At 32.6% G+C, this 26,997-nt stretch overlaps 1 protein-coding gene across 5 annotated transcripts in view; it reads right to left on the reverse strand.

The window, feature by feature from the left end:
• LOC143246449 (cAMP-dependent protein kinase catalytic subunit 3-like) overlaps nucleotides 1–25,887 on the reverse strand; it is a 64,041-nt gene extending 38,154 nt beyond the window's left edge. For 4 of the 5 annotated variants that reach the window (XM_076493205.1, XM_076493187.1, XM_076493196.1 and 1 more), the window contains exon 1: nucleotides 25,354–25,887. In XM_076493205.1, the coding sequence (XP_076349320.1) occupies nucleotides 25,354–25,504 (151 nt within the window). In that variant the 5' untranslated portion in view covers nucleotides 25,505–25,887. Of the gene's footprint in view, nucleotides 1–3,745; nucleotides 4,027–25,353 lie in introns of those variants that run through there. The other variant, XM_076493214.1, reaches the window with a different exon arrangement.
• Nucleotides 25,888–26,997: the final 1,110 nt, after the last annotated feature.

Genomic DNA, 26,997 nt, shown 5'->3' on the forward strand with positions numbered 1-26,997 from the left:
GTTTTTCACCTAACACCCCAATGTCTCATATTTTGTGCCTATCTCTAACATCTAAATATCACATACTTCAGTACTTGCTGTCAGAGATCCTTTTAGCTATTTATACATGTTACTCTGATGGCTTCTCTGCAGACACCTTATAAGTCTACAATACACATAATTTCAAATATAAACGATTCTGATGTTCACAAACTTTATTCACACATGTACATGTGTATGTGATATTGTTTAAACATCGAAACTACTCACGAAACATTAGTTCATCTAGTATTACAGACAAGAGTATATACATTTAAAATTTTTATCCCTGAAAAAAAGAAAGAGTGAGAAAATTATTCTGAACTTAAGTTTCTACCTTCTACCATTATCTTTTGACCAAGGCAAGAAACCGGTATAAACCAAAATTAATAATAATTAATATAACTATATAACTAGGATCATAACCTATTGCTATAAAAAGACAAAACAAACTATAACAGCACTCATAATGACTAGGATGTACTAATTCATTGTTAAAGAACCCTCCCTGTTATCGACGTTCTTATCCATAATCCCAATAATATCTCATGCAGCTTGCTAGTTTAACTGAAAATAATATTTTACTTCACTAACATTAATAGAACACCGACTTATTGAGTGTAAGTTATTTGAAATAAAAGAAGGTTGTTCTAACAATCTTAGGTGTAGTTGCGAAACTTTATATCCTTTAAAACTTGTAATGTTTTTCTTTTCTGGTTATCCCTTTGGGAAGGTGAAATGGAACAAAGAAACCCATTAACAGTGAGATTTCCTCTCTGGGCAAGAGATTTTTGTCTTTGTCACTAGTAAGTGCAATTTAAGGAAAATCTCGCCAGTTGAAAAGAGACAAACTGAAAACAATTAACTTTTTCTTTCAGATAAATGATGCAACTTGAAGATTCCAATGTTTCATTAGCGTCAATCTTTTATAATGTGATGTAGTCTATCCTTAAAAAGCTTTAACAGTGAAGTTTCGTGACTGAAAATGTTTCATTTTTACAGGCTGTTAAAAAGTTAGAATTTCTGAGAATGTATTTCAACATTTTTATTACAGGACTGAAGACAGCATTATTAAAAGTTGAACACTTTAAAGATTCCTACATTATTTCTTTGTGTATGTGTCTGGAAGTCAAAATAGATACATAAAAAATTTGACTTTGAAATTTACCGAGTAACCTACTTTTCAGAAAATAAATGTTTCAAAACGGTTCGAACAACGAAAAATTTATTATAAATATACGACGTTTAACAAATAACTAATACACTAACAGTGGCAACGTATTTTTTTTAAAAACCAAATAATCTTCTAACACATTCTTACTAAAACTATTTATAGCTTTAACCCTTAAACTTCGACCGTAATCAACTGATGCCTTCAATATTCCCGCTGTTAAGAGTTAAGAGACTTATACAAGTACCTTGATCAGGAAAAAACATAATTGTAAAAATCATTCTTAATGAATCAATCGCTTGAATGAACCCATTTTTTCAGCTCTTTACCTTGTTTTAACTTTCTTAATAGTCAATAGTTTTTTATACAATTAAACAGAAAACAACGCTAAATTGAGTGTACAATAAATAGTTATTAAAAACATAGATTTGCCCTGAAAAATGCTTTGCGTATATTTCAGTCTTCTGTGACACCATCTTCAAAAGTGACGATAGAGGCATGGTTTGGACTTAATACACCCACATAATTATCTATATTCCAGTAACTCCACCTACGTATAAACTATCCAGAGTTACAGAGTTACAAAAAATTCTGTTTCAAACTTTATTATTTCTAGACCTGGACCATCTTCGTTAATTAATATGATATATTTGTTTTTGTTTTGTTTTTCGACTCCATCTGTTTCTGTAACATTTAATTCAATTTCAAATTCTAACTGCTTTATCAAGTTAGCGTCACTACAGTCTATATATAACAGGAGCTGCATCCACCAGATGCTCTGGTAATACTGGTTAATTTACTCTGTATTTTTCTACTGTGTTTTTATGTTTCTTCATTCTGAATTTTAAATTTCTACACGTTTGGCAAATACAAACTCGACCACAGATACAAAGAATTTTGTTAATCCTACGCTTATGATTTTGTTGGGGGGTTTTCTACAAGTGAGATTATTTAATTTACAACACAGAGATAATTTTGCATTAAATTATATGTATTTTTTCAATTATATTACCTATTTTTAATTATAGGTAAGCCTTAAACATATGGTAAACAAGCTCTCGTGTTATCTACTTTACATTTTCCTCTTACCATGTACATTCTAACATTCTTAATTTATTGCTGTGTTTATTATTCGGTTTGTCAACTCTGCTTTCACAACACAATCATAAGTGCGTATTTTAAGTATCTAAACATGAATGTGGAAAAAGTGGATAGTTTTTTCTCTCCTTTGGGATTTGAGTGATCTTATGTACCTTGGAGGGTCAGATATGCTTTGACCCCTTTCTCCTTCTTTCACTTTCACGATCATGCAGTGTAGGTTGGTATGGCTACTGCCTTAGAGTTAGAGTGGTCTGAGTTTACTCCGACCCCTTCCAGAGCAATGTCCATGTATTAGTTTCGTACATTTACCAATTTATTTGCCCTATCAGTAGGAAGTCTAGTTTGATGGTGGCCTTTTTTTATCTTCCGTTTTTTATATATACATACACGTATGTATATTTTCTATTTATTTTTATGTTTAAAATATATGTTGCTCGGGGAGAGATTTTTAGGGCTATCTTCATCATGTATGCGATACCTATCTAGTTTGTATAATAATTCATTTTTATTTAATTTTTATCAAAATACGTTATTGTACTATGTAGGAGTCTATCTGGTAGGATTGGCATGTTTGAATATTTGTGTATGAATTTAGATGATGTGGTTCTGGATATACTGTTGTGAGGAGTGTGTTTTGCATTGTTTGTAGCTTGGTTATGATTATTTTGTCATTTACAGTAATTCAAACTGGAGCTGCGTAGTCAATTACTGGTCTAATGTATGTTTTGTAAACCTTTAGTGCAATGTCTTTAAACCGGTAATAGCAGAACATCTAGCGGAAACTCTTGTGTGATAGACTGTAGTAAAATTACGTTGATAAAACAGAATTTTAAATTGAATTATACATCAGAGAAAGTACGACATTAGAAAAAAAAAAAAGCAAAGATATAGTAATAAACAAGGAAGCTGCCCCAGGTATAGAAATAACGTAGGGACAGATGTTTTGTAACTCTAGACAGTTTAAATGTAGATGGCGTTATTGAAATGAAAGTAATTATGTGGGTGTGTAAGTCCTAAGCATGCCTTTACTGTTATTTCTGAAGATGGTGTTATAGGACACCAGAACATATGTATTTTTTAAAAGTTAAATCATTGTTTTTAATAATTATTTATTGTACAATGGTTTTCGTATTCTATTTCTTTTAATTATAAATAAACGTTTTTCACAACTGTCGTTTTAACTCCTTTATCAATAATTTTATTTGAACCCATCTTTATGCCTTCGTTTGATACGAAAATAATCTTTTAGTAACCTATACGAACAAATATATTTTATTTTAGTAGTTTCGCGAAATTACACCTTTTATTTTACTTCCATTTTTGAAGTTATAATATATAAATATATCTGTTTTATTTCTGAATTTCTTTATAACCTGTATATTTTACGCTACATCATAAATTAAAACTTAAAACATTAAACTGTAAGATAGACAGACATGATAAGAAAACACATACCAATTTCAGAGTCCCGCTTTTGAGCAAAGCACCTTGCTCATTCTCCCTGGAACCATAAAAGGGCGATTCTAAAGGCAGACCAAAACCAAATATAATAAAACACATCCAATTATTTGGGAACCAGAACCCTGTTCTTGTCAGCATACGCTGTGTCATTTGTAGTTTATGATTAATATTTCTCCCCCAGTTTCATATATTCAGACTGGCTAGTGAGAAGACTGAGTACCAGACTTAACAGTAAACAAGTTTCGAAAACGTCTGAAGCTTCGTTCTGCTACACACAACTGTAATAAATTATAAGACTTGCCAACACAAGTACGTCGTTACATTATTCTGCAATAACACAGTGTAGTCACAGTTCACGGAACACTTTATGATGATAAAATATTTAATGTTAGTTCATGAATCAAACTGCTTCGTCAAGTGCTATTTTGTACTCAGCCTTTAATTGAGTTTTATATTGTTAACTCGAATTTATCATTGCACTACAGAGTGATTACGTTCCAATATAATTAAAATGAGAAGGACAAGTCTCAAAAATCCAAAATGTTATCTATTAATGTCTTATTCTTGCAATAAAAAAAACATCAAAGCCTAAATATTTTATGAGTTTGTGAAATTAAAACTATTATATCATCACATAATAAAAATGAAATAAGAAATATTCTTAATAATTTATATTCAATTAATAATTATGGGATTTCAAAAGAACCTCATCAATTTTTTCACCAAACTAAAAAGTCATTACTATCCCATAATATATTTTAATGTGTCCTTCTGAAGCTATTTATTTTTGTTCTCAAAAGTACGGCATTCAGCCTTTAATGCAATCACTAAATGCTAAAGCGTTACCTCGATAATTCTTTTAATTGAATAACCTCATTCTTATGGAGTTAGAAGTTGTTCAACTCGTAAAACTTTACACAAAGCTCAGTCAGTTGATCTGTATGTTACCTGCGGCCCAGCTGTTGGGTTGTTCACCGTTGCCCAATAATCTAAGCGAAACACACGTGACGCTTAGTTCTTTTCCAGGGTGACAACCTCCAGGACAACAAAAGGCAAAGCAAGCGTGTACAAAGCACGTGTGTTATAAATAGTAGGAAATGTGTGGGTGTATTTATGTAGTTATTGACATTACGGGATTCTAAAGTTAAGCCGAAATTTCTCTCAGTCAGTGTACCCAAACATAATATAATGTTACAATTTTGTTCATACAGACGTAACTACTTAAACGTTACAAAAAGCAAAAGCAGTTACACTGTAAGAGAATAAGAAATCCGTAAAAAATGAAAAGAGTTCGGATGTACATTTTTAGGAAAGATTTTTACAAAATTCCGATTCTAAAAGAAAATAAGATAAAGAACCTCACTGATAAAGGAAATATTTTCCGCTATTTTTAGAAAATTCAATAAACATTAAGTATTTTAAAGAACTTCTTTAAAACACTTCCCGTTGAAATACGGAACTTTAAATAAAAAATACAGATTTTTATCCATACGGTTTTGAGGATTTGGCTGTTTTTATGCAAAAACACTTGAGAAGAAAGTCATACGTCAGCAATAATAATTTGAAATGGTAAAAACACTTTTGTGGAATGTTAGTTCATCATACGTGAGTACAAGCACGTGTTTCGTATCTTGCACCACGTTTTTCAAGATACCAATGTGTATAAAAATATATCAGCACATTTATGATGAACCTCATACTGAATAGTAGTAGAACTTTTGAACATTAAGTTTAAAATTACTTAAATGCTTAAAATAAAACTACTTTATACGTAATGTCATTTTTAACGGACAGATTACACAACGAAAAATCAATCACATAAATAGAACTGCAGAGATAATCATAATGATTCATCTAAAAGTGGGACTTACAGTTTCCAATAGCAAAGTGATGTCTAATACTTGAAATACTAAACATGGTAAACACGTGAAACGTTTGATGACTCATTTGCAATTTTGCCTTATATTAAACTCATAATCTTAGTTTACAGGATTTTTCTCGGTCTTCCTTTATAGTTATAGTTGAATTTTTAGTGCAATGGAATATCTGCACCTTGGCTACCTAGAAGAATCGAACCTCAAGTTTTAACGTTATAAGTCCGTGAATCTATCGCTGATCCACTGGGAGACTAGTTTAGTATTCGTCGACATACTAAACTACTAGTTTACAGTATGGACAAAACGCAATAAAAATATCATTGGCACTAAAATATGCACCAGAAGAACGACGAAGATGTAAAGCAAAGATGAAGGGAATAGGTCAAAGGTCAAGAGTGGTAATGAAGATAAGGATGAAAACGGCTATCTACCTTAACAACATCACTTCTGTCATAGAGTTTGACTCAACTCTCTCTCTCTCTCTATATATATATATATATATATATATATGGGTATTTGAGTATTGATGTTTATCTACCCAGGAGTGTCAGTTTTCGTTAACCTCTTTGGCTCAACAATTTCTTTGTTTGTTTTTGAATATCGCGCAAAGCTACATGAGGGCTATCTGCGCTAGTCGTTCCTATTTAGCAGTGTAAGGCTAAAGGGAAGGCAGCTAGTCATCACCACCCACCGCCAACTCTTGGGATACTCTTTTACCAACGAATAGTGGGATTAACCGTCACGTTATAATGCCCCACACGGCTGAAAGGGAGAGCATGTTTGATGCGACGGAGATTCGAACCCGCCACCCTCAGATTACGAGTCGAACGCCATAACCTACTTGGCCGTGCTGGGCCAAACAACAATTTCTTGTGACCCAGAATTTGTCCCTGTAATTATTTTCGACCAACTGCAAAACTTTAGCAATGGCATAGCGACTCGTAGAAAGGCTCTAACTTGATGTGTTGTTGTTTTTTTTTTGGTTTTTTCAATCACAAACTTTTAGCTCACAGCTTTATCATCTCTTAACCGATCTCAGCTCTAATTACACTTTAGACTAAGGAGATCGAACCCTTTTGATTGATGTATTTGACCACCCCCAAGGTCTCATGCGTTAATTTATTCTAATCCTGTCTAAAGGAATTTCAGTTTGAGGTTAGACTGATAGAGATCCTTATGACCAATAAGATCGAATCGAGCGAACGTGCGCCCCACGCTTGGTGTTGTTGGCGCACCAAAATAGATCTAATAAAACGAGGTAACAAATGTCTCATTTACATTAATTTACTCTAATTCTACCTAAATGAATTCGAAATGCCGTGGTTGTGGAGGATTCCCTCTTGTTATGGAGGTTCAGTACAATAATACACGTAATAATTCTAAAGTTACATTAAAAGATGTACTTACTCAGTATACACGGAACTAAGTAAGGTCTAGTTCCTTGAAAAACAGATGTCTAAACTGGTGTTATGTAGATGAGAACAAATCATTAGCAAGGGTAGTTGTAATTTATATTTCTCTTCGGCCAGTTTCCTTGTTTCCAACAAATATGTGTAGCCGTGAGTGTAGTACATTACACTGAAACTTAATAATCTGAGTGCAAAATCTATACTCTTAACCTTGTACAAAAGTGTATGTGTAACAATATGTTTTTCTACAAAAATAATAAGGTTGTTTGAATTTTTTTTTCCCAGCTTACGACGTCCTAAGTTAGAATGATGCTCGATGTTTCTTCGCTTTTTAATGAAACCATGTTTCGGCCTCCTCGCACGTATTATAAACCTCCTTGAACACGTGTGTGTAATCGCATATAATCGGGCTTTTATTCCACTTCAGAGATACTTGATTTCCTCGGATTTTATAGCTCGCCTAAAGCAAAACAAGAGATTTGAAGATCAATGTCCTGATTAAAATGTAACGTAGAAATCAAGACTCGATATTTTGTTTTGAATTTCGCGCAAAGCTGCACAAGGGCTATCCGCGTTAGCCGTCCCTAATTTAGCAGTGTAAGACTAGAGAGAAGGCGGCTAGTCATCACCACTCACCGCCAACTCTTGGGCTACTCTTTTACCAACGAGTAGTGAAATTCACAGTTATATTATAACGCCGTCACGACTGAAAGAGCGAACATGTTTGATGCGACCGGGATTCGAACTCGCGCCCCTCAGATTACGAGTCGAACGCCTTAACCAACCTGGCCATGCCGGGCCAAGACTCGATATCTCGACACACATGCACAATGTTAGGTACCTAACGATACATAATGTCAGGATGTGCTACGACCATGTTTGTTTCTCGTTTCAGGGAAATTTCACTTTAGTTAATAAACACACAGAAGTGTTTCTGATGCATCTACAGTACAAACTTTTGATCAAGGCTATGGCACTCTGCTGTGTGCCAAAATTAGGAAACTATGTATGAAAAATTAACTAAAAACTATTATTGTGCTCTTGTACACGATGAATCCTTAGCTCATTTCTTGTTGTCACAGAGATTGACGCTATAATATGCAAGTCTCGACTTATTTACAAACTGCAGTTTTCTTTTTTGATTTACTAAAGTTCATTTTTTGCAATGGAACGTTTAATTATAAAACTATATTTCAAATACCTTTACACATTTTTTTTAATTATATACGTCTATTTAAGTTAAGTGAAAACATTGTTGTGAACTTCCATTCGACATATTACGACGTAATATAGGTGCTTTGTCAACTGAACTGGCACTTGTAATTCATTTCTGCATGATCCGTAGAGAGTCATATTTCTATATAACTTTATTTTAATCGGTAATATACCGAGGATTACATAAGGATGTAGTACAAAGACTCAGTTTCACGTTGAACGTTTTCTCGATTGTTTCAAAGAACCCAAAACACTTTCCCCTTGTCGATTATACTCACACCAAGGCTTTACATATCCTACGTCAGCAGTTTTATGCTCGGTATAAATGACTGACAGAAGTATAATTTTAAAACACACTAAGTTTATATAATAATCACTTGTTCTTAGCGTTTTACTCTAATTATTCTAATCATATTTTTTATTTTTTATTAAAATTTCTGTTCTTGGATTCTTTGATTACCTATCTATTTATTAACTTATGAACATACTTTCTTTCAATTTGTCCGTTTTACGTCATGTGTTTCCACCGAGCATAAAATATAATGAAAAAGGTGAATTTGACTATTAAAGCTTTCACAAAGCTTTCATAAAATAATTCAAAAAGTGCAGAATTTGTTATTTAAAAACAAGATACTTACTCACTGGAAATGATGAATACATAAAACAACAAGAACACTACAGTGAAATATAGTTGTCCTTGCTTTAAAACATTTTTACGACATTTGTCATACTATAAATTTCAATTATTCCTATAAAATGTCTAGCATTAATAACGTAGTCGTAAACATAAGATTTCCAATATGTAACCAACAACGATTTAAGATACAAAACAATGTATCAATAATGTTGCTTCTCTAAGATATGGACTCAAAAAAAAACTCTATTAAATTTATTTCTACCTATATATTTCGTTTTTTATTTATCTCTTTCTACATTTATAAAATTATATATTTATCTATTTCTCTATCTATTATTTTATTAGTTCGTTCTGTAAATTTTTATAACAATATTGTTATCCATTGGCCCGGCATGGCCAGGTGGATAAGTCGTTTGACTCGTAAACCGAGGGTCGCAGGTTCGAATCCCCATTAAACCAAACATGTTCGTCCTTTCAACCGTGAGGGTGTTATAATGTGACGGTCAATCCCACTATTCATTGATAAAAGAGTAGCCCAAGAGTTGGCTGTGTGTAGTTATAACTAGCTGCCTTCCCCTTAATCTTACACTGCTAAATTAGGGACGGCTAGCGCAGATAGCCCTCGTGTAGCTTTGCGCGAAATTCAAAACAAACTTATATATTTATTTGCTTATTTGGCATATATGCGCGCAAAGTCACACAAAGGTTATCTGCGTTAATCATCTGTAATCTTCAACTATAAACTAGAAAGAAGTCCACTTAATATATCCACCATCATCTCCTGGGTTACTGTAGTCGAATAACAGGTTATTTCGTCACTATTATAACTAACTCATGGTTTCAAAGAGGAACGCAAGCATTCAGCAACGGGATGCGAACAAGCCACTGGTAGATTTACAGTCCTGTCACGCCTAATTTTGTTACCTATCTAATTACGAGTCAGACTCCTTAGTCACTTGACATGAAACGTCATTAAAAATACATGATTGCACTCGTCTATAAATTCAAAAGAGTAGGAGTTATTAAAGAAGTTATAAGAAATACCGAAATATTTCAAGTTGAGCGAACAACATTGTTCTAAAGTTCTCTTAAAATACAAACTTAACTTTAAAAGTAAACAAGTAACACTTGTTTTTTACTTCCCCAAGTTCATCTCGTCATATCTACATCCATACACTTCATTGAGAGAATGGGAATTCACGCAGGCTAAAATAACTGTTACATTAATTGAGTAAATGTAAAATTCAGTAGTTTGAGAGAATAGCCTGGAATAGTTGAACACTTTCTTAAACATGGCTACAGTCAACGTTTAGTTGGTCTGGTCTTTAATCTTTGAAACAAACAGGACAGAAGAGGCCATGAAGGCTAAGAATAGACGACAATAATCTACAAAATTAAATAAATACTGAAAACAACGTTAAGTCCACAAGGCATGAAAGAAATGTTAATTTGGTTAGTTTCGTCCAAATAAAATCAATTATAAACTAGACCTCTACCTCCTAAGATCCAGACAGTGTAGAACAATAACTATACTTGTACGCTTATTATTATTAGTGGGGAGAATTTATTCCAAATATTGTAAGAACCTGCCGGAAATTTTAGTCCTAAAACTTTATTAAGACTACTAAACTCAACGAGAAATGCAGAGTAAACTACTAAGAGTAATAATAAGGCTAAAATAACATGGAAAATAGTCATAAGAACTAAAAGTAGTTTAATACGATTCATAATCAGTATATATTTAATGGAAAAAATAATCAGGAGAATTAATTAAGCCTATTAGCAATCAGGATGACATAAAACGAAAGATAGGAAGTTACTAAAAGTAAAAAAAGAGGTTTAATACGATTAATAACCATTACATTTTGTATGGAAAAAAATCAGGAAAGTTGCTAACAGTTAAAAAAACGTTTAATCTACTTACTTTTAAGATTAGCTTGCAACGTAAATTAGTCAGGATAATAAGAAACAATCTGAATAGTTAACCACGATTACCGAGCAGGTGATCCGATGGCAATTATTGAGATAATTCAGTAATAAACCAAGGTGTTTTACAACGGCTGCTAAGCAGGACAGTGTATTAATGTTACAGTTTAAGGTTATGACGAAGATTATTGAGAAAACGTTGTTGTGGTACTAAAGGGCGTTATTAATAGTTGGAGAAGTGTTAGTTTAACTACATGTAGCATAGTTTACAACGGAAATCATACCATTATCCCACCTTAGGCAACGTTTGATACAAAACAAATAGGGCCAAAGTATCAATTGATTTATTCACAATTTCTTACCTATGAATCACTGATTCTTTATTTCACTCAATGAATAGAGTATTGAAAGCTCTGGAACTGGCCGACAACTGTTCTTTGATAGATTTGATAGTATTATTCTCATGATATAATGTTGCAGATCGTCGAAACTTGACCAGTGTTGAAGTTATTCAGTTTTTAATAAGTATGTCGTGCATGTCAATTTGTTAATAGGAACTGGGGCTTCAGTCCATTTTATTGATTTGTGATTGTTATCGTTGATAGATTGTAACTATAGGAGTCTTTAAACAGGCTCCAATCAAACGTCACACAATAGTCTTTAGAAATGGTTGACTTGCTTGAACGGTATCTTTTGTCTCTTCCCAATGGTTTTCAAACTATTAGTATCTTCCCAGTAATACGGCTCCAGCAAACAATCAACTGATTATAATTATATGATCATTTAGGTTTATGTGTACAACTAACTGCAATGTTCTAAACATTTCTGCGCGTATATTATTATAAAGTGACGAGTCAGTGGTAGTAAAGTATCTTTATTTTTTTGGATGTTAAAATAACAAACAGAAGCAACTTAATTGCAAAAAAAAGTGAATCTTGCAAGATTATAACGAAGTATTTCTAGATCAAACTAATAACATCTGATAAAAATAAAGAATCCTGAAGATTATAACGAAGTGTTTCTAGATCAAACTAATAACATTTGATACAAATAAAGAATCCTGCAAGATTAACAAGAAGTGTTCTTAAATCAAACTGCTAACATCCGATACAATTAAGGCAGTCCTATAGGGTTGATTTTTGGTATGCATTAATGCAAGTCTTTTTATTACTTCGAACAAACGTTATGTTGTTGAGCAGGAAGCTGTATAATGGGCAACTTGTGTTGTGCCCACCACGGGTATCGAAATTCGGTTTTTAACATTATAAGCCATCATGCTTACAGCTGAACCATTGGGGTTGGAAAGAAATTCATTAATCTAATGTAACTTTAACAAAAAGTCGTTTGTTGGTATTTGATTTGAAAGAGAAATATATTATTTGAGATATTAATTACATTTTAAATAGTAATAAAATCTCAATCAGTCGCAAATAGCTAAACTCAACGTTTCTGAAACTGCACCTTGACAAACATGCTGCGGCGGGTGTCCTAACTGGAGGTTGTAACGCCTGTGTTTTCACTGGTAAAAATTCCGTTAGTTTGAAAATATAGTAAACAGCTGAACTCAGTTTCGTCATAGAATAAGAGCAAAGAATACGGTTTACTATAATCGTAAAGTATATTATTAAAATTCTAAATATGTGAAACTTCAATGATACTTTATGAGAATGGTCGTTTTAGTCGTTTGAGGACTTGTTCCGTAACTGAATCTTCTCACGTCAATAGCACGTGCTTGTCGTTCGTGCTACAGCTGTTCCTCCTTTTTCAACCCACACACGTTCAGTCATTCTTCTAACCCCTCCGGAATAGTAACTCTAACGACGGAACAGTTTAAGATTTAAAAACAAAAAGAATATTCTCCATCATTTTATCTAAAGTGCTTCCTAGTAACATTGCTTCATTATTTCTCTTTCTAACATACGCGTTAGTAATTTACAGAATTATTTTATTACGATGATGCTAAGTAGATTACACTTATTCAATAATTTTGATCTCTCTTAAATGTAATACTCTTTTAATTAATCAATAACGTATTAACTCCCACTGTCATTAATGTATTTCTGTTTCAAGTGTAAAATAATTACTAATACATAGTATACTTATCTAACGTTTTAACTTCTTTGACGGTTACACGACCTTTACGCATATTGCACAATATACGTAGTCCTCTATCTGTTTAAGCCCCCCAGTGGCTCAGCGGTATGTCTGCGGACTTGCAACGCTAAAAACTGGGTTTCGATACCCGAGGTGGGCAGAGCACAGATAGCCCATTGTGTAGCTTTGTGCTTAATTCAAAAACGACATCTATCTGTTTAAAGAGTCAAACATTGTTTGCTGAATAGTTTCATCGTAACACAACCAGTTGTATGTTACAGTTTAGCTTATATTTCTTTAAGTAATGAATGGTTTATATGTTTTGTTGTTAAGCTTAAAGCTACTAAAAATGTCAACTTTATTGTACCCACCAAGGATATCGAAACCTCGTTTTCAGTGTTATAAATTCTCAGACTTGCCGTTGTAACACGAGGAGTCGTTAAAGGATAAATGTAGTTTAAACAAAAATTCTATCGACTAGAGAAGCATCGTTTTCCCTAACTCTTAACTTCTTTTATCAGAATTACAAAAACAGGCTGTAAATTACCCATTACTATAATTGATATTTTTTTATCAAAATCCTATAAAATATACAGAACTGAAGTAAGGTTAAAAGTATAGAAACAGAACCACAGAACAAATATTTAATGTGTACATAACGCTAAGTACTTCAAAAGTTTGAAACATTTACAATATACCGTTTTATAAATCTGGAAATATTTTACTATTGTTGGAGAACAAATCTTCACATAAAAAAAACTTTGCAGTTCAGATAAACATTGTATCACTAACGAATAAAACGATTAAATATAATAATAAATGTAATGTTCACAATCTAAAAACTTATGTACCTAAAATAATCACGTATCTGAAAAAAACAAACAAAAACACATCTTCTCATTTCGGATTTATGTCTGCTTTAAGTCGCATTTTCTAACTGCATCAACCCTGCTTGGAAAGCTAAACATGTTCTGATATTTTACTACTTAAGAGCTTGAGCAAACTTGGTAGCTCCATCTCACACGAGTCTCACTTGTGCCGAAGAAGGAAGTTTCATTTTATTTGCGCAAAAATCAAAGACATCGATTCAAAGATTTAGGTTACATTTAACACAAACAAACAGCTAGAAGAAAGAGGGAAATATACTCCCAACATAGCGCTCTTTTTTTAGCTGTTCGACGATCGAGATGGGGAAATGTGTGTGTGTATCACTTGAAGACTGAAACCTATCACATGAGAAAATATTTGTAAAAGGAATCAAGTCCACTTGCCACCAAAAAAAAGGGAACAAAAATAGCACTTTAAAAAAAGAGCTTTTGGTCACCTCTTTACGCCTACCACGATATCTTTTTGATCAAACTTTTCTGTATTTATCAGATAACGGCACTCAGAGTCATCAGTTTCGACTAAGAAGCTTCGTATTACTGTGAAGTGCATAAAAATTTAAATATCATGTTTGTAATAGTCATATTAAGTTTAATTATCCAACAAAAGCTTAAACTACATTTTGTAGAAAAGATGGCACCCAAACAGGTGCTGTAGACAGCACGAGTGGTTAAGAATCGTTTGTAATTATCTCACTTTATGCTTAGTTTTGTGGGTTATTCGTTGATATGACGTCAACAGTAAATGAGATTGGCAGTAAATCAAGACATAACTGCTCTTGCAGCTTGTTTATTTTATTATTTTCAAGTATACTAACATAAGTCGTAAAGAGCTGGTGATACTTAGACTGATATTTAAAACCAACGTTATCAAGAAACTGATTGCTCTTGTTCACAGGGATTGGTTTTAAGAAGTCTTTGTTCGTGATCGTACCAGTGCAAGAAGGAAGCGTGGATTATGTTATTAAGTCAAGAAAAGTTTTAAGAATCTCATAACTAGCGCGACGAAAATTTTTTATATCGTTAAAACTAATAGGAACGAATTTAACACAATTTAGAAACAACAAAAAATTCTCGATATAATTTTACATACATATAAAAAAGCAGTAAATGCTCTAAAAATCAAATCAAATAAGAGATCAGAACATTTGGTTGTGAATAGTTAACTTGTCACTATACATTACAGTAATCTGAGATTTTGATATTTTCACTCGAACGCTTTGGTTAAACAACAGGTCATGGACTTTTAAGGTTCAGACACTGATATTTGTTTGTTTGGTTTTGAATTTTACCAAATCTATATGAGGGCTATCTGCGCTAGCCGTCCTTAATCTAGCAGTTTAAATTAGAGGGAAGACAGCTAGTCATCACCACCCACCCCAACTTTTGGGCTACTCTTTTACCAACGAATAGTGGGATTGACCGTCATATTATAACGCCCTCACGGCTGAAAGGGGGAGCATGTTTGGCGTGACGGGAGCTCGAACTCGCGACCCTCAGATTACGAGTCAAACGCCTCAACCTACCTGGCCATGCGGGGCCTCAGATATTTGTAACTTGGAACTGTTGAGCAAAGAGAGAACAAACTAACAGTTAGCAACACCCATCTCTTATTCGTATACTAGTAACAAGATTCACTTTCACACTTATAAAACACCCTATCCCATCTCTGCAAACGGAATTACAGAATGTATTTAGCGCCACACTGCAACTCTAATCTTAGACCTTCCTATTTGTAGCCCGATAGGCTAACTACTATTACTCGCCGGTACTTCCTCATAACTAAAGACTACATGGTTTACTCACTACACAAAAGTCGACCAACCTTGCATAAACAGTTAAACTTTATACTGAGATTATATTAAGCAAACATAAATTCAAAAGGATGTTTTGTTTCTTGATTTCATGAGTGTCAGTTTGAAAGCTTTGCTGCTTTGCATTTTGTTTTTAATTTGCAGAACCTAAAAGTAGAATATTAAGTGTGTAATTAACAATGATACTGATAGCACAGGACAGACAGATACAGAACAGACTAGTTTGAGAAAAACAAGTCTAGGACAGGAAGTACGTGCAGATTGTTCACCCACAGACTTTATTTACTCTAACTATCTGAGATCCGCAGAACATTTGCGGTCCGGTCACATGAGTATCTTTATTGTAAGATTGTTTTTTTTAGTACAGAATTTATAGAATGATACAAAAGAATTATAATCTTAACTATCGAAATCTACAAGTCCAATTTTATTAGGCCTAACATCAGTTAAGCCTTTATTAAATACAGTCTATATTCGATAAAGAAATAAATTAATCCTGTAAGTTGTTTACGGTTTTTGCTTTAATCTAATTAGGGTTAAACTTTACTTAATACTATGAGTAAACTTGTAATGTTATCCTACGACTTAACATTAGACACTTTTAAAAACTTTGATAAGCTTTCAATATGTTATTGCAAAAAACGTCTGCTAAAGTAATTTACATCCGCTTTTTGTTTACATTAGTTGACGTTCTCGCACATTTTTAAGACAAGCAAAACCTTGTTATTATTAATGATACAAATACTTTGTGGAAAACAAAGAACCTATTACGACCCAGTCTTTCTGTCCTAGAGACGGATTTGCATTTAAATCTTATTACCATATAACATAAAAGATAATAAAGAATTTACAATAAGCAAAAAATATTATTCACTAAACAGCGCCCAGTATATCAAAACAGATCTTATTTATAAAGACAGCGTTTGTTTAGAACTAGGAATGACCTTGCAACGTTGTTGATTATATATTACCCATGAAAACGTATTTTATTAAGATGGTGATCAATTTTTCTAATGTGCAAATGTCACATAAACAAATAAGCGAAAAGTATTTAATCTGTCATGTGTCCTGATCCAAATTCTACAACCTGAAGAAAAATACAAAGAAACACGCTCTACATTAACACAAAAAAACGCACTCTACAGTTACATTTTCATAAGTAGAACACGAACTTGTTCGAGACAAAATTTCTCAAGAACCACCTAAGAGTTAACTTTCTGAACAGTATCTCAGCTTTGTCCTTTTTAACGTGTCAGAACAGTTACAGTGTGTCCCAAAATTAAGACCTCGATTTGAATGAAAAAAAAAAAAAGACAGTGATAACACATGTGATTATCTAACAGGTAGTAGCTTTGGCTACTTGGAGGGCAAATTTTTCTTGATAACATAAACGGGTTACGTCTTGCCTGACGCAGTTCCCACAGAAAACTTTTGTATCTTGTACTCCATCATTTCGAATTCTGATATCATACGCTCTTCCTTAGCTTGTTAGTTGAGTTCATCCCACATAGTGTTTCTCAAGCACTGCAAAAAAACTTCAACTGGGTGTAGGACTTAACATTATTTCTAGTGGTTCATCGTGAAGAAATATGAATTTATGTCTAACATAAAAAAATTGGTCATTTAAGTTCTTTGTTTGCACACACATTCCTATAAAGAAAAAATGTAAAATCTTAAACCTACCTTATTTTACAGGAAATTATAGATTTTTATTTTATACGCTTATGAAGTGTCATTTCCTACTTTTACTGGCAGCAACTTATTCAGTAAGACAACCGTACTGTTAATTAGTTGTTCTTCGAATTTCGCACAAGCTACACGAGGGCTATCTGCGCTAGTCATTTTAATTTAGCAGCGTAAGACTAGAGAGAGGATAGCTAGTCATCAACACTCACTGCCAATTCTTGGGCTACTCTTTTACCAACAAATAGTGGGATTAAATGTAACATTATAACACTCTCACTGCTGAAAGGACGAGCATGTTTGGTGTAACGAGGAATCGAACCTACGACTCCCAGATTACGAGTCGAGCACTTTAACCACTTCGTCATGCCAGGACCGTACTGTTAGAAAAATAAAAAACTGTCTAAATTGGAACTTATCCTTTGTTTTTCAAGTTTTAAATTAAAGTTTATTGTCTTCTGAATACATATCACAAACAAATTGAAGGGTCTTTATCCTATCCATTCCCCAAATAGCCATGTAATTTTCAATGAAATCATCTCTCATCCTTGCTCTCTCTTTCGAAAAAATAAGGTAGGATATCTTAAACAATACTCATAAGATAACACTTCCACCCCCAAGAATCATCTTAAATAGCCCTTCTTTGAATTCTCTCCATGACTTCTGGCCCTAATCTTCTATGTTCCCCCTCTTACAGTACAATCTTCCTCGTAAACCAGTTCTTATTTGTCTTTCACTTATCACACCCTACAAACTCTACTCGCTTATCCTTTAAATAGCTCTGAAATTACGTTTTAATTGTTCTTAATTCTTTATTAATAATATTATTTATCTAGTCAATATTTATTTTTAATAGCAGTAGTTATTATAAATTATTCCATGTGGATATGTATTTCTAATTATTTTAATAGAGACATGAACAAGTTAATGATGTGAAACTCTGCAAATATCGACCGAATGAGTAAAACCTTTGTTATTATGCAGATGTATAAAGTAAAAATAGATAGAAAAAGGTTATTGCCTTATAGATTATTTCCCTTTAAACATCATATTTAGATGATACGTGGTAAAGATTTATTAATGCTCAGTAATTAATAGCCAGTAATGCTTAGCTGTATATTACTTAACACTCCTACGAAAGAAAAGTGGGGCCTTAGGCTAATAATTTTGTATTTAAATGAAATTCCATTTCATTTGATTTCATTTCATGAAATTGCCTTTCATTTAAATACAAAATTATTAGCCTAAATAATCTCAACGTAGTGTGAAAATATTCAGTCAACGAAAAAACGAAAAATAACCTAACAGTAACAGTTATCTTACCGTTCAAAATCTGTAACTACGTTTTGATTTTTTTAACGGTATACTAAAATTATGATCACTGACAAATACCCAATCATTAAATCGACCAACGTTTTCGTTCAAGTATTGTGAGAGCAAAATGTATTAGAAACATAAATATAGTATTGAAATTAACTATGGAAATGATGATGATGATGAAAATACTAAGGGAATGTTACTTCAGTATCGCATTAGAAGTAACTGTTTCTGAGCACAGTTGTGTTCTGATAACTTAGGTTATATCTGGTTGTTCTACCAAAACTAAAACGCCACAGCAATATAGTACCTACATAATTACAGGCAGTCACGTATTTATCAATGTGAACAAAGCAACTACTAGAATAAAGTGTACGATTACTGGGGAAGTCCAGTAAATTCGTCAAATCATTTATAAAGACATTAACAACGACTGAATTTCCTACTGTTAAATATACAGAAAAGGTGTCTATAGTGCAAGGAATAAGCAAAACACATGATAACGTCTAACATGAGAAAAATACTATATATATATATATATGTGTGTTAGTTCAAAAGTTGTATTTGAGTTGCTCGATTTGTTTCAGAACACACTTTTTTAAGAAATAAATAATGCAATATTGAACTTGTATAAGTCAGTACTGACATATACCAGGTAACCCAAGTGTGTTTATACCCCCAGTTTTCTAAAAGCGCTTCACTGTTTTTATGTTATTTTAAGATCCTGACATAAATGTTAACGATGGCATGTACTAAGCTGTAGTACACCGGTTCCAGTCGTGTGATCTGTCATCTTCATTTTCCACCTGAATAAAGTTACATTCGACAAATTAACATAAACGGTCATTAAGTCACTTAGGGAATAAAATACTAAATCTTTCGCAAGGTTTGTCAAAAGGATGTGAAATAAAAAAAAAAGGTAAAGTTTATATAGTTCGTTTCAGTGAAAATTTTTCTCATTGCATTTAAGGGAAAACAAAAAAGGATAAATTGAATGTTTTACGACTAAACATTAGACTCAAAAACTAGCAGCACTTTATAAGAGAAAACGGGTTTTCTTTCGACACTCTTTTGATCATTAAATAAGAGTGATATATTTGTTGTTTTTCGAGGGAATGTGTTTTTAATAACCAAAATGAAGATAATTAAAAGATACTCATATATAAAGCAATTTAACAGAAACTTTAAGACTTATTTACTTTGTATTCACTGTTGCTAGAATGCTGGTCATTTGTCTTTCAGATGCAAATAATGTTTTTTTAAAAAAAAAACATCCATTGTAGAACTTGCAGGTGGTCTTAAGTTGATAAAGTTTATTTCGTGTTGATTATTTTCTATTACTAAAAGTTCAGTGTTCCATACCTTATAGATTCTGGTCGTTAATGCTTTAGCTAAGAAAAAAAAAAAAAAAAAGAACCGCATTATGAAGTTCTCTGTTGAAAAGGCGTGCAGCTGTTTGGACTTGTAACTCAAATACAGCGTGGGCTGACTTAACTGAATACACACTTCGATGCACAAGCATGTTCTTCGTAAATGTAGACAAAAATAAATTTATTTCTTCCAAGGTGTAACAACCCAGCCTTGTGGAACTTGGTTTGCTCAAGCTGCGAGAGGTAGGAAAGCTGTAGAAAATGTTTGACTATGAAACTGGTCATTATCTTTATACCAATGATATAAATTATGGCTCCTTTGGCTTTGTAAACTCTAAGATGTTCAGGAAGGGAAATTAATATCTAAATAACATGTTTTTATAGATACACTTCTATATTCTTAATGATTAAAATTCCAACTTTGAATTACTGAAGGAGATACAAAGAAAATATGCACATTTATAATATTAACCCCAATTTATTAAGCTTTTAAACTTTAATTATTTGAACACAGGGGTAATTATACGCACGACCTAGTTCTCACGTCATGATTTCTGTCATTGAAATATATTAACACATTTTACATTTCAAATTATAAGATAATAATAAGTTAAAAATCTAAACCTAAACTAGGGAAATAGTTCTTTGGGTTGCAATTAATCTTTGTAAAAAGATGTAAGTAACATATTCTGTAACCCTTGAAACGTACTATCTGCTGCTATGCTAAAAATAGAATTTCACGTTATTGTATTGAAGTTCAGACATTCTATACTTATATATATGTGTGTTAAAAAGAGAAGAGCGTGTTTTTTTAATAATCGAGTTTTTATGTATTATTTAAGAATAACTACGGTTGTAACTATAACATTAAATTAAAAAATATATAAACAGTATGAGATAACGCAAGCACAGTGCTTCTCAATCAATTAAACAATGTATTTATGTGCTTTTTTATTAACGAATCAACAAGCACAACACAGAAACCACACTGTTCGATTTTTTAAAAGCTTATTTGGATGTCTACAAACATCCATCCCATTAAAGATGTTTTAGACGGTCCACATTATAACACTGTAAGAGTTGTTTAGATATTGGTACATATAATTCTCCAGGTGAGATAATATTTCGATCTATTAATAGAGCTAGATATTGTTAAAACTGTACGAACGTTTCTATATTTGATTTTACACACACGTATATTTATATACGTAATGTCAAGTGAATTCTAAGTAATACTGTCAATCGTCCGCTTTAATTCAGTACTAAATTCAAATGTAAACTTTTCAATTTTGATCTTAAACTGCAATAATATTGCTGCTTATATTGTTTGTAATATAAATGATAAGAATTATTTAGCTTTTTTATTGTGTTAAAAGAGCTGTTTATGAATATTTGTTAATAGTGTGCAAGGAAAAATGAGTTACACGTACAGTGCAAAAGTGATAATAATTTGAAGTAAATGTTTATGAAAGATATGAACTATCTGATGAATCAATCTGAAGTCCTCTCTATCAAGAGTATCGTGATATTGTGTTTTAACGTTTACGTTTCTGAACTGCTTGGACTTTGTACATTTAAATATATAACTGTATCACTGATTGGTTAATACAATTACTGTGATGTATTATATTTAGTGCTATGTTTCTATAATGAAGAAAAAAAACATAAAATATTGAGATAAACTCTAAATTACAGATATTTTCAAAATCAATGAACTGTTGAGACCAATAAAACAATTTAAAAAAAACTACATAAGACGTGTTTAAACACGTTTGACTGAAGTTAACGTACCTCTGATTTTCAAACCGGTAGATAGCTTTATAAACTAAAATCAGTACAATAGGCATAGCTAGAAATTGCACAGTAATTATTAAACATGTAACTCTACAATAGTTTCTGTTATTCTGAAGGTTTATGAGTTATCTGAGAATTTCATCTGCGTATCTCCAGCTCTGTTCTTACGCATTTCAGGTCGTTCATAAACAACATGGGGCAATGACTTTAGAAGAATCTCACGTGAGTTCGGAGGACTAGAAATATTTCAGTAAATAAAGAACCTGTGTAGTATGTACCGGTATGCTTGCTTAAATAAAGAACCTGTGTGGTATGTACAGGTATGCTTGTTTAAATAAAGAACCTGTGTGTTATGTACCGGTATGCTTGCTTAAATAAAGAACCTGTGTGGTATGTACTGGTATGTTTGTTTAAATAAAGAACCTGTGTCGTATGTACCGGTATGCTTGTTTAAATAAAGAACCTGTGTGGTATGTACAGGTATGCTTGTTTAAATAAAGAACCTGTGTGGTATGTACAGGTATGCTTTTTTAAATAAAGAACCTGTGTGGTATGTACTGGTATGCTTGTTTAAATAAAGAACCTGTGTGGTATTATCGGTATGCTTGTTTAAAGCGGACTTAAGCCTAAAAACTACATCACTTGTTGAAGAAACTCGGTTATTCTTGTTAAGTATCTGTTCACAATATCTGTTCTACCAAGCAAGACGAGTTCCTGCTACGAAGTGATGACAAAGACTGGGTATCGCTAAAGTATAAGAACAAAAAACTCAATACAACAGGTGTTTTTGGTGCTATTTTTACAATACACATCCTGACACAGAAGGTTTTATTTAACTGAAAATAACCTTCATACAGCCACAAACTAATAATGTTTGCGTAACACTATTTAAAATGTCGTACGTATAATTTAAATAGCATTAACTAACTGAATATAGTACTTTTCTAAACATACGTAAATATACCAGATTGTAAACATTCAAGAGAAAAAAGTGTCATGTGTGTAAGGTTACAATTTTTGATATTATAATTTCTATAGATTCATAAATTGTTTTGTCTCGCAATTTTAACGTTGTCTAATACGGACCAAGAAGAAAGCTTTTCAAATTAAAACGTAAAAAAAAGTATATTAATTTCTGCCCAATAGAAATTCTTCCAAGGTCTGACTTGTCAGTCATGTGAGTTTAAGTGGTTAACTTCTTAAATATTTTTATTTAAAAAATTACTGTTTTATTTATAAACGTCTATGTTTACCTATCTATAGAGCTGCTAAAAGACTAAATTCGATCAAACGTAATACTGACTGTTTCGGATTTTTCTTTCTTTGTGTCTGCCCAACACTGTCAATAAAAAAACGTGATTTTAGAACGTCCAAGTCGAAGCTTTTAATGATCAGCAGTGTTAAATATGCATAACCAGTCGAAACATGCCTTACCACTAAGAAGTAAAATCGCAGATCCTGAAAGGCAGACGTATTATCAGGACATTACGTTTTACTTAATTATCAGTTTCTACCATCCTGAGAACTGGATGCTGGAGCTGCTTTGCCGATTAATAAAAAAATTTATTCGATGCATTTCGAGATCAACATTTTACATCTTTTGTTTTCTTGTATGTAATGTTTGTATGAAGTATTTTGTTAAAATGTGTGTAGAGAGAGAAAAAAGAAACACAAGACATTACGTAGTTTGAGACATGGTATTGAGCGAAAGGCCTCGTCATCACAGGATATGACGATTCTGTGTATGTTGACGTATTATAAAATAGTCTTCTTTTATTTCTTTCAAAAAATTTCCAAACACAGCCTACGAATCGTAAGTTTGAATCTTATAACAGAACAATTTTGCCCTTTTAACCATAGGGGTATTATGACAGTCAATTCCACTGTTTTATTAGAGTAGCTGAAGAGTAGACAGTAGGTGGTGATGACAAACTATCTTTCTTGTTGTCTCTATCATTTGTACATTAGGAACGTGTAGTGCAGATGATCATTCACTAGGTTTGTATAAAATCAAACAAACAGTTTTTATATCATTTTGCTTCTCTAACTGGTTTAATGGCTTTTCAGAACATCCATAATCGCGTTTTGTACGAATAACCCTATTTCTATAAAACACAGGATACTCATTGCACTATTAAAACCAACTCTTCCAATGATATATATATATATATAGCCACGAAAAAAGCTTTTAAACAATTACTACAAAACATTTTAACTGTCTCTTTGTTTCCTTCCGAGAATGTCCAAAAATACATTCATTACGTTGAATATAATCACTTTTAGGTATTTAAAAAGTTCATTTATTGCAGGGGAAAATACCTAATCTAGTATTTAAATATGCTTTCCCAGACTGAACATTTTAAAGATTTTCAATGTTTTCTTGAAAGACTAGCTAACTAAGTTATAAAGAATATTTTTTGTTGTTTAAAGTTTTCGTAATCTTTTGCCATAATTTGAACTACAAGACAATGAGTAATAATTATACAAGTATTTCTTTTTTTACCCTCAGTATCAGTCCACTTATCATACCTACATTTATCTACTTTAAACCACCTGTCTTTTTAAGTATATGGATACAACGATTAGTTCAACCTTGGTTTGGTTTCTCCTCAAACATCTGATTTTAAACAATAAGTGAATTCAAATTAAAAGCAACAGACGAATGTTTACTTCAACGTGCATACAAAAAACTATTGAAAAAACCTCAATTTAGTAGGCTTAAGAAACAAGTCAGTTTCAAGTTCATCTCCATATTTCTTAATAATTCGGCCTGGTATGGCCAAGCGTGTTAAGGCGTGCGACTCGTAATCCAAGGGTCGCGGGTTCGCGCCCGCGTCACGCTAAACATGCTTGCCCTTCCAGCCGTGGGGGTGTATAATGTGACAGTCAATCCCACTATTCGTTAGTAAAAGAGTAGCCCAAGAGTTGGCGGTGGGTGGTGATGACTAGCTGCCTTCCCTCTAGTCTTACACTACTAAATTAGGGACGGCTAGCACAGATAGCCCTCGAGTAGCTTTGTGCGAAATTCCAAAAACTACAAACTTAATAACTAACATATGTTAGAAAAAGGGAAATCCTTCTAAATTATTTAGAATTTGAGTTGTATATTAGAACTAAATCAATTCAGTATTTTAACAAAACATTAAGTTATAAAAATTTGCCTTATCAAAAAACTCTCAAAAACGTTTTATCAATTTTGTTTTAAATATTTGATACTACCTTGTTCAAAAGGTATTGATAGAATATTACAAAATTAGTTTGTTAAAGAGCATAAACAGGATATCATAAGAACTGACTGAGAAGCTGGAAAACCGCTTTAAAAAAGAATAATCTATTGAAATTTAAAGCATACAATATTTTTAACATAACTTTTCCCTTATTAATTAGGTCATTAGTTGTCTAATTGTTAATATCCACAGCATACTGGTCACTTTTAATTTCCGAAAGCGGCACAACAAACAATTGCTCGACTTCTAAAAACATACGTCTGAATAAGTAGATATTGGAGTTTCATATCTTAGAAACTGGAGGGAGAGAAAAGTAAAGAATCTAGAGGAGTAAAACGAACCGTATATTTCTTACCTATTGTTTTCTTCATTTCAAAGTCTTCCAGTCTATAATCTCTATCTCCATTAGTAGTAATCACAGGGAGTTCCTTCATTGTTGACGGTGTAGTTACGTTGCACAGTTTATCGTGCTCAGTTCCAAGCAATGTGACGCGGCTGCCATACATTAAAGTCGAGTCAATTGAAAGTTCCGTGTTCTCCCTGAAGAAACTAGAAAAAACACAATTTCTGACATACAAGTTAGCACATTAAAACTAATACCTTCCACAGTACATATACTTATGGCCAACGCCCTGCACGAAGTTGATAAATATAAGCAGCTCGTAAAAGATGATTTGACAAAGAGATGTGTTTTGAAATAACACGTCTTCTCTTTGGTCAGTTGTACTAGTCAGGAAATGCACAACACATGCTTGACACACAAAGTTTTACAACTGTGTCTGATAAAAGAACAGAGCCGTCTTATAAAAATGTAATGTGGTTATTACCAAGGTGACAGTGACTCTGTTCTACTCAGACTGGCCTCTTTACGAACTACTGCTGCGCTCGTATTAAATCTGACGATTGGCTAGTGTTTGGAAGCTGGTTCCCTCTAGTGTCGCTTTTAGTACATTGTATTTACTGTTTGTTTCGAGAAAGAAAAAAAAAACTACCATGAAAGTAGATTGATACGATTTACATGAGAAACCGGTCGAAAAAAATTCACACACGAACAGACTGTTACTGAGTCCCATTCCATTAACAATCTATTTGAAAATGTGTTATCAGTTTTACATTTATTATACAACATGGCAGGACTCCTGCTTTCGTGCATAAGATGATAAAAATACGTCTAATTTTGAACAAAGAACACGAACCAAATTCAAGGGATTAATCCGCATGTTATCATAAGTTGGTTTATTGTTTGTATAAATAAATAAATACATTCTGAGTACACCTTATAATATTCCATTATTATTATTACCTGTTAAATCTATAGCTAACATAACAAACTTCATAATACTTTACGTACCAAGCAGCGTTACAGACATGAATTTAAGTGTGTGTCAGAACGACTGGTATGAGTAATAGCACTTTTATTGATAAGCATAGAATATCTTTGTTAACCTGAAGATGAAGGAGACCTAGGAAGGTCGAACGTTGTTCTCTGCTTATCAATAAAAATGATAATACCCATACCAGCCATTCTGAGATACATTTTTATTTCATGTGAGTTTCTCGTCATCAAGACATGAATTTAGTCAAACTACCTAGAAAGTTGAACGTTAGAGAAAATAATCTCTTACGAAAATTTTACTTCTGTCCAATATTTGCTAAGCAAATACATCATAACTTATTTACAAATAAAAACAAAATTATTCCAACACCTTTTAAAAGTGATATTACTTTTAGTTCTACACGTGGTGTTGGGAACTTTATATATCAAGGTAATCACTAACTACATTCTTCCCTGCTAACAGCTAGATCACTTCATCTTCTCAAATATAAATGCATCACACATACACACTCAGAATTTCAAAAAGAATGGTTAAGAACCTCTCATCAAAAGTGAGATTGTTATTAATGCAACCGATAACTAAAATACTTTGAGATGACATATCCATTCATGAAAACAATCCGGTTTAACAATTTGGCTAAAAATAATTGTTATAAATTGATA

The sequence above is a fragment of the Tachypleus tridentatus genome, chromosome 1, assembly GCF_004210375.1.
Source record: "Tachypleus tridentatus isolate NWPU-2018 chromosome 1, ASM421037v1, whole genome shotgun sequence".
NCBI classification, from domain to species: Eukaryota; Metazoa; Arthropoda; class Merostomata; order Xiphosura; family Limulidae; genus Tachypleus; species Tachypleus tridentatus.